Raw genomic sequence first — 10,000 nt, 5'->3', positions numbered from 1 at the left:
CAACGGAATTAGGCAAGCCTAATAATAATAAGGCTAATAAGCTCTGCCATTGGTGCCGCTGATTTCAGTGGGAAATCCCCGCCCACACACACACTCACACACAAAGTGTTTTCTATCAGATTTGTAGAGTTACCTGATTATTCATGTGTGATGTAAACAGCATGCTTTATCGGATAAAAGCAGTTATCAGTTTATGAGAAAACTGATAAACACACCTATAGGTTTCTGCTGAGTCATCAGGTTTATTCATTGCCGTCAATGGTCCACTCACACACTTTGAGGTGAGTTCCCGCTATTTGCTAAGTGCACGTGAACGCGTAAATCAGATTATTGCCAGTTTACCTGATGATTTTCAGTTATCCGATTATTGTGTGCATGTAAACGCACTACACCCTGAACACGTGTTGTAGTGTTTTATATGTCGACCTGCGTGGCGACGGTGGGGGAGACTCGGTGCTCATGTGGCCAGGAAGTAGCGGTGGACTGAACTGTCAATGAGGCAAAATGTGACGTTGACATTGAACAATTTGAGAGTCGTTATCGTTAAACTTGCTATTTCACAATTACGAGTTTGTGTTGATTACTCTCTCTGTTTTTGTCTATTGTATTCTTTCCTCTCTCTTTCTGTATTCTCTCCTTTCTCCGACATTAAATCTTCAACAGAAATCTTTTCTCTCTCTCTCTCTCTCTCTCTCTCTCTCTCTCTCTCTCTCTCTCTACCTGGAGACTTGACTCTAAACCTACGGACATGTTTGCAGGGTCAACACATCACTTTAACTGAAGTCATAGAATCGGATGCGTCTGGGTGGAACTGCACATTGGGGAATCGGTCACCATTGGCAGAAGTCTTGAATAAACTCTTTCTCTCTATTGCACCTACTGTATATCTTATTAGCCACAGAGAAATGTTGACATTTTATGGGAAACAGAAGTTCAGATCGCGATGCCTTTAACAGACTATATGTATTATTTTACACCGAATCCAACACCGCCATCCCTCAGTCTCTACGAGTTACGGTTGCGGAGATACGTCCACCCTGCATGCAGGACTACAGGAGAGAGATAGAGGACAGCGGGGGGGTTGGGGGGACCAAACACTCTATTTCAGTGATTGCTGTCAGAATATAGAGACATTTAACACTTATTTGAACACAAACACTTCGCTGAATGCAGCTTGAAGTAATGAAAAGGTCTCCGGCTTTGCAGGAAACCGCTAATTGAATCTCCAAGCATCACAATCTTGTCTCGCACTGGCTTCGTCACATTGTGTTACTTCTTCTCCGGACACATTTCGAGGGCGATCTGACACCGGCAGACCTCCTAACGTCATGTTTAGCACTTGGTGGAGTGACGCAGATAGTTTGGGGGTGACAGATGTCAAAACACTGAAGTCTAACCGTTTGCAACAGAGGTAAGGAAGACAAGGCAAGTTAGTGGCTGCTTTTATACAAATCATCCATATTTCCAGTTGGTTTTATTCAATTGTAATTTGCTCTTTATGACTTTTTGCTTTTTCTGACACTATTATTACTGTTAGTCCAGGGGGAGTTGAACCTCTAACCCTGGCAGTATTAGTGCCTTGCTCTAACCACTGAACTAATGCAACGCCACAACTCATTCTCACTTCAATCTGCTTGTAGAAATACTGACACATAATGGAAATACATGCATTTAAAAAGAGGTAGTAACTGATTATTGGAGGTCTCACTCTCACCTTCCATTTCTGGCCAGCAGTATCTACTGTGCAGGTATGCTCATTACAAAAGGTCTCATTTTTATCAAGCTGTGTGTAGGAACCCTCCTAAGGATGACCTAAAAGGACGACTAACCTATCCAGTGACTGTGTGCACACCTGCATGCAATTCCCCTGTTCAATTGATAATGAGGCTAATTTATATGCATCATGTGCTAATTGGCATCGACGATGTATGGTTGGATTGAGGTGGATCCACATGCGGGACGTGCCAGTTGGACTGTGATTGATAAAGGGGTAATTGCTTGCAGCAGGTGTGCCCCCTCGTTTCCCACTGTAAAAAATAATCGTGGGTACAAGGTCCGGTTTAACGTGACTTATTGTTGCAGCTTGCCATTTCCTCTGGCTGCAGACCCGAATTATAAACCGGAAGCTGGAGTCCGTTATAAAAGTTATAAATATAGTCATGTTATAAACAACTAACCAACGCTGGAGGTCCGTATGGAAACGCGAAATGTGTGTTACTCGAAATGGTTAAAAGTTAAATCAATTTGGTCATTCAGTGGCATTTTACTGCCATGTAACATAGCTAGCTAGCCGCTAGCCACAGTAGCCGACTACCCACAATGCATTACGTTATCCCAGCACCCGAACGACACGGCTGTAGAGCAGAATGGCTCTGCTGTAAAAGGGTAAAATCCTCATAGACGTTTTTTTTGTCAAGTTAAAACCATAGACTGTAAAACAGTCTATTACACCGGAAGCGGAGGAAGCACCCATCAGGCATCATGGCAGCTAGAAATAAGGTGGATAATCAGAGAGGGATTCATTTGGGCAAGTGGGCGTATGTGAGCAGTAAGAGATAACAGCCGGGCCGGGGAAGCCCTCGCCGGCGAACCAACGAGGGACAATATTGTGACGCGAAAACTCAAAAACGTTGGACCGGAAGTGCCCGCAACTGTAATGGCGGGCGACTGGGGCGACTACTGCGAGTTTAACAAAGAGGGAACAGACACACAGAGAAGAGCGCCCTCTGGAGCACACAGCGAGGTCAACACAGCGGGAACAGTCACACAGAGAGAACAGCGCTGCCTACAGGTGAGGCGGCGTAGCCGGGGAGCTGCATATGATGAGGAGGAGGAGGAGGGGAAGGAGGAAGACGACGACGCATGCTAGGCTAGAAATCTAGGCTAGTAATTGATACATGAAAAGCATGTGGTGCTGACAGGTGGGTTTGTTTTGGTCTGACCTTGGGCAGGGAGGCTCGGGAGCCGGAGCTCTGCGTGGTCATGGTGAGCACGGTGGTGATGCCCAGGCCCACCCGGGCCGGCGCCGCGTCCATGTTGATCCAGAAGCTGACCCAGGACAGGATGACGATGAGCAGGGAGGGGATGTACATCTGGATCAGGTAGTACCCCATCTGACGCTCCAGGTGGAAGCGGGCCTCGATGCAGGTGAACTTACCTGAGAATCAGGCACACATCAGGGAGAAAGGGATAGAATCAGAACCACTTGCAACTCAAAGTAGTGGAAGTCACCTAAATCAGTGTTTTATTCATTCTCATTTGAGGGCTCAGGGACCAACTCCACTTCTTTAAGCCAGAGCCGTGGTAAGAGTCACTGACAGGATTATTCACCCTAAAATACATGTCTTTGACAGGAGTATTTTTTTCTCCTGATTTTCCCCCATTTTCTCCCGGCATGTCGGAAATTTGCACATGTGGTCGCAGCTACTTGTTTCTCATCAGTAATGTAGATATAATGACCAAGTGGGTAAAGGCAAATAATAGAACAGTCTGGTAAGTTCATCACTTGACTTACAGTAGGTATTTAAAACCAGGAAAAGACAACACTTATTAGCTATGCCATCACCATATTACCACATCCAAAATCTAAGAAGATATCTAGTCTCATATCACAACATGGATATAATATTGATGTATTGCCCTGCCATCATTTAGCTGGAGGAAGAGGGAACTCAGGAAGGAAACAGAGCGTGAGGGAAACGAAAAGAAAAGTCTCCCTGAAGCGTCACATTTCCATTAGTAGCCTTAGCAGACTTTCTCAATTCCCTATTATGAGCTTTTATGAAAGGGCACATTACCCAAACACTGATGCAGACAGGTCCCAGGGACACACAGGTAGAAGTGAGGGGAGAGAGAGAGAGAGAGAGAGAGAGACAGAGAGACAGAGAGAGACAGGTCCCCAGGACACACAGGTAGAAGTGAGGGGAGAGAGAGAGGGGGGGGGGAGAGAGAGCGAGAGAGAGAGAAAGAGAGAGAGAGACAGAGAGAGAGAGAGAGAGAGAGAGAGAGAGAGAGGGGGGAGAGAGAGAGAGAGAGACAGGTCCCCGGGACACACAGGTAGAAGTGAGGGAAGAGAGAGAGAGGGGGGGGGGGAGAGAGAGAGAGAAAGAGAGAGAGAGAAAGAGAGAGAGAGACAGAGAGAGAAAGAGAGAGAGAGACAGAAAGAGAGAGAGACAGAGAGAGAGAGAGACAGGTCCCCGGGACACACAGGTAGAAGTGAGGGAAGAGAGAGAGAGGGGGGGGAGAGAGAGAGAGAGAGAGAGAGAGAAAGAAAGAGAGAGAGAGAGAGAGAGAGAGAGACAGAGAGAGAGAGAAAGAGAGAGAGAGACAGAAAGAGAGAGAGACAGAGAGAGACAGGTCCCCGGGACACACAGCAGGTAGAAGTGAGGGGAGAGAGAGAGAGGGGGGGGGGGAGAGAGAGAGAGACAGGTCCCGAGGACACACAGGTGGAAGGGGGAGGAGAGAGGGGGGGAGAGAGAGAGAGAGAGGGATAGAGACAGACAGGTCCCCGGGACACACAGGTAGAAGTGAGGGGAGGAGAGAGAGAGAGAGAGAGAGAGAGAGAGAGAGAGAGAGAGAGAGAGAGAGAGAGAGAGAGACAGTCAGGTGCCTGGGACACACAGGTGAAGTGAGGGGAGAGAGAGAGAGAGAGAGAGAGAGAGAGAGAGAGAGAGAGACAGACAGGTCCCCGGGACACACAGGTGGAAGGGGGAGGAGTGAGAGGGGGGAGAGACAGGGTGGGGAGAGAGAGGGGAGGGAGAATGACAAGACGGAGCTGGAGGGAGGAAGCAAGCAAGAGAGAGAGAGAGGGATAGGAAGGAACAAAGAGAAGAGAGGGTGTTAAGCTGACAGAGGAATGGAGGACGAGGGACAGCTTTGAGACGACATGTCACTCATGCTTTGGTGCTCATACTAAGCTTCAGTGTAAAATCATGAGGGGGAAACCGAGCCCAGTCTCATTCAGTCTCATGGGCTTCCCTCTCTTGTCTGAAAGCGACATTGTGGGCGAGGCGGACACTAGAGGTTGAAGTAGGTCGACGGTGCCTAAAGGTCTCATTCTGCTGGAGCGAGGCGGAGCTCCTCGAGTCACGTGCGGACCTCGCTCTGGGGCAGATGCTTTTATGCTTTTTTTAGTCAGAACGGCAGCCAAGTGATCAGCATGTTACATTGTACAATGGTAATAGTGAGAACAGCCCGTGAAAAGTCGCAATGAAATGCTATTATGTGCAGTACTGAGTGCGCTTTCACTCTCAAACGACCGTACTGTACATCAGCACATGAAGGAATCACCAAACTTGTTTTTACTGAATAGCCGTTTCAGTTCTCAGCCCTGATAGCCTACTACTCTGTGCTGCTTTCAATCTCTCTCAACCATGCTCTCAACACAACACATTTACTTGTTGAAATTACAAAAAACGAACAGTTGCAAATCAAAGTTTATAGCCTACCACATGGGTCAAGAAATGTGGGGGAAACACAGCTCAGTGTTCAGGGCTCAGTGGAGTTTGGAGATAAGCCGTGCGGAGGTAGCTCTGTGAGAAAAATCTTCAGGCACACGGTGGGCGGCCTTGGGCGTTGTGCTTTTACTTTTGGTTTTAACCCCGACCCAAACCATAACCCCAACCTAACAGGCGGCGACTGTTTACGGTAGTTCCGGTCCTGGACTCACACAAAGAGTTGAACAAAGAGGGAACAGACACTCAGAACAGCGCTGCAGTCATTGTGCTGCAGTGGAATAGCATAATGGGTGGAACAAGCGATGACCTTTGGTTCTTATCAATTTAAGGTCTTTGGCGCAAATGATGACGTACATGTAGGTTTTCATAATGATGACGTACATGTAGGTTTTCATAATGATGACGTACATGTAGGTTTTCATAATGATGACGTCCATGTAGGTTTTCATAATGATGACGTACATGTAGGTTTTCATAATGATGACGTACATGTAGGCTTTCATAATGATGACGTCCATGTAGGTTTTCATAATGATGACGTACATGTAGGTTTTCATAATGATGACGTACATGTAGGTTTTCATAATGATGACGTACATGTAGGTTTTCATAATGATGACGTACATGTAGGTTTTCATAATGATGACGTCCATGTAGGTTTTCATAATGATGACGTACATGTAGGTTTTCATAATGATGACGTACATGTAGGTTTTCATAATGATGACGTACATGTAGGTTTTCATAATGATGACGTACATGTAGGTTTTCATAATGATGACGTACATGTAGGTTTTCATAATGATGACGTACATGTAGGTTTTCATAATGATGACGTACATGTAGGTTTTCATAATGATGACATACATGTAGGTTTTCATAATGATGACGTACATGTAGGTTTTCATAATGATGACGTACATGTAGGTTTTCATAGAACATCGTACTGGTATGAACAACTGACTGGAGGAGGGCTTTAACAGAACACCATTAGGGCCTGTGTCCACCTAGCTTCTTTTTCCGACGTTAAAAGCTGGGAGTGCGCTGGGGAACGCTGATCCCAGCGCACAATATACAAGGAAGCAGTCTGCAAGTAACGTTAGTTCAGCTTGATAGCTGACAGCTAGCAAGCTAACAACACAGGTAGGCTACGCTATTAAAAGCAGTAAGCACAACACTCACCAGAAATATTAAGTGTCTAGCCGATCTGCTCCCACAATTGAGCCGTTCTGTCTCTGTTGCGATAGTTTTTCCATATGATTAGTTACCAGAAAAGGAGCAGCCGACACCAGCGTCTTTCTGAAAAGTTAAAATATTTTCAGCTGGAAGCGCTGGGAGCGCTGGGAGCCGGGCGCACAAAAACGCCGAAAATATACGCTGGACGCAGCGCACTTTCTCTAGACGTCCGTGTGCGCTCGCATACGCTCTCCCCCCATTGGAAACAATTGAAAATAGACGCTGGAGCTGATGAAAAGACGCTAGGTGGACACAGGCCCTTATGCTGCATTCCATTTACACTGGGAGACTGGGATTTCACGGTTGAGTGACGTCACACTGGGAGCCTGGGATTTCACGGTTGAGTGACGTCACACTGGAGTTGTCGGTGTTCTTGTTTACATTTTAAACAATCGATCGTCACTGTGGGAGTTCATGACGTTTGAACCGTGAAATCCCCAGCTCCCAGTTTAAATGGAATGCAGCATTCTAGAGGTATGTCTAGTGGTCAGTATAGCACAAGGCATGTTGGGAAATGTTGTTTTGGGTGTTTACGCATCTCAGTAAGCTATCTACTCTTGTTTCTTTATTTCTTCCTATATCGTCGCTGTTGTGCCAGGACCTCGAATGTCCCTTTTTTCACTTTTTAAATATAATATATAATATATAATAAATCAGTGCCATTGGTCACCCTTCACGTCTCTGTGTGGTTTTTAACAAATGCAACCAATGGAAAAGCATTAAAACGAGCTTGTGAGTAAATCTCGTAACGCCATTCGCCCTCAATCTGTCAGTCAAACCTCGAAATTCGTCCCCTACCTCCGTCTGTACCCCCCCACGCAGGACAATAAAGCCGGAAAAGTCACACGGCAGACGTGCTGTGTATTTCTCATATCGTTTTGACTAATCCTGGCTTCCTCTGACGTTAATATATCAATCAAATGTTTTCCAGTTATTCCTAGGCTGCAAACTTGTTTTAACATGCAAATCGGAGTGTTTTCGGACGAGAATAAAGTAACGTTAACGCTACGTTATGTCAGACTATTTCTCACCCCATGCGAAAGCCCCCGCCTCGGCCATGAGAGGCGAGGGGCAATGCTGTTGCTCCTGCGCACGCCCCCGCGGCCCGGAGCTTGGGGCTCGTGCATGAGCATGCGACTCTCTCCCGCCTGACTGGCCGGGAGAGAGTGCTTCCAAGTCGGACTGATAATATAAACATCATCATTTGAGCTTATCCAGGTAAGATATTAATAAAGTAATGACACATTCAGCGGGAAACTAACTATAATTAAGACATGTGCCAACTTTGACGACGTTTGGTTCAGTATTTTAAGAGCAAACAGGTTTTTTTAACTTCCTGAAAAGTTGCTGTTTTGGAGATTCGAGGTCCTGTAACGACAGCTACGATATGCTCTTTGAAGAACTGGTGCACAATCCAAGCTGTTAAAGAATATACAGATATGAGCCTTGGTTTTGGCCCATTCGCCCTCCCAATGTCACCTTCCTTTAACTTTGTGCCTTAACTTCAATCTATTGTTGTTGTTGTTGTTGTTGTGTTGTTGTTTATGCCTCAGTAAAAGCGCCTGTATATTGTACACACACATGGTCTGACAGGCTCTGTGACGGATGTGTGTGTTGTTATAATGATGCCAGCAGCAGCGTTTGTCCTTGTGCGTGCGTGTCTGAAGGGAGGATGACTCTGCCTGTTGACGCTCGGAGCGGGTTGGAGCAGAGGGAGACGGGATGGAGGCAGGAGTATTACCTCATCTCCTCCCTGTGCTCCCATACGCTGCTGTTAGCAGAAACATCCAGGCACACCACAACACTATGCTATTACAGATTGTATTATGGGTTACCAAAAAAACATCTAAATTCTGTATAGGACGAATCAGCGTGAGGTCACTTGCCACCCAGAAATGCGGAACCCCCGCGGCAGTTAATAGTATGAGTTGTGCCAAACAAACGTTAATATCTCAAAAACTATATATCACATCGCTTATATTTTGACATTCCGAGTGAGAGCAGAATTAGCTCAAGAGTTGGATGTATAATATATACATGTCGTGTTAAAGTTGTGTGAACTGTCGCAGTTTTTAAAATTGTAAACACGCCGGTCAGCCGGCTAGAGTCAGACGCTCAAACTTAGGGCTCCATGGGGTTCCATTGCCGTTGCCACCCAGTGATGCGGTTTGTTTACCAAAATGTTGCTCGGCTGATCCCTCGTATAAAGTAGGGATGCACCATATCGGCATGTCATCGTCCGTATCAGCCGATAAAGACTCAAATTAAATATCGCCATCAGCCGAAAAACAACAACATTTCACAACTCCAACAAAGAAAGCTTCAGATGGTTTTCTCTCCTCCGAGCGCAGCACGCGACTTTTACGTCTTAAGACCCGCAGACGTTAACGTAATTCCCTGGAATGCGAGAATTAACAAGCCAGTTACATGGCTTTGCATTCTTAGACATTGCCGTTTGCTTTTATTTCGTATGTTACATACAATTGGCTAAATTATTAGTTAATTCGGAGTTAGACGATATTGGCGCAGCCGGCGTTTTTTCTTTTTTTTGCCGGAAGTCGTGACACAACCACACAACCGCGGGTCAAATGGGCGTGGCTACATAAGGTGAATAGGATCAGCCAATGAACAGAGGTTTCAGTGGGCTTATTTGCATTGTAGCAGATGTCCCTCCTCTCTCTGTAATGTAATGAGCCCTCTGCGTCACATCATAAAGCACAGCTAGAGAGCAGGATGGCCCAACCAACATCCATTTCATCAAGAAGGAATCGATGAACGGCAGCCCCATCAATTAGAATTAACCCAAAAAGTCTGGGAGGGGAGGGGAGGGGGTGGGAGGAAAGGATAGGCAAGGAGAAAAGAGGGAGGGAGAGAGAGAGAGAGAGAGAGAGAGAGAGAGAGAGAGAGAGAGAGAGAGAGAGAAAGAGAGAGAGAGATTTCAAAATAAAATGAATCTGGAGCGCGTTTTATCTCCGGATTGGGACCGCTTTGATACTATCAGAAAATGCAGTTCAGATATTTTTCTGATATGACTAATGCCGTATTTTGTATGTCACACACATCACAATTCTGCTGTCATAGTGATGACATATTTTACTCCACATATTATTTCAATTAATGGCATGAGGGCATATTCAGCCATTTTATTTAATGTGCAGCATTCGATGTATCTGTATACTATATGAGGCAACTATGGCTGAGTGTTTGACCTGGTGTGTAAAACATATTCTCCACATAGGATCCAGATTATTGGCAGATAAAAAAAAAAGCAAAATATATCTGTGGATTCTTCGAGGAGAGGAGCTGAG

General features: G+C 45.8%; 1 protein-coding gene across 2 annotated transcripts in view; it reads right to left on the bottom strand.

The window, feature by feature from the left end:
- glra1 (glycine receptor, alpha 1) overlaps positions 1-10,000 on the bottom strand; it is a gene marked incomplete at both ends in the record, with an annotated part of 228,698 nt that overhangs the window by 57,024 nt on the left and 161,674 nt on the right. For both annotated transcript variants that reach the window (XM_083651477.1, XM_083651478.1), the window contains one exon: positions 2,943-3,157. In XM_083651477.1, coding sequence (XP_083507603.1) covers positions 2,943-3,157 — 215 coding nt within the window. The remainder of the gene's footprint in view (positions 1-2,942; positions 3,158-10,000) is intronic.

This window comes from Poromitra crassiceps, assembly GCF_964638095.1.
Source record: "Poromitra crassiceps genome assembly, chromosome: 15".
Lineage (NCBI taxonomy): Eukaryota > Metazoa > Chordata > Actinopteri > Beryciformes > Melamphaidae > Poromitra > Poromitra crassiceps.
The sequence above is the reverse complement of the archived record's forward strand: the minus strand, read 5'-3'. Positions and strand labels throughout refer to the sequence as shown.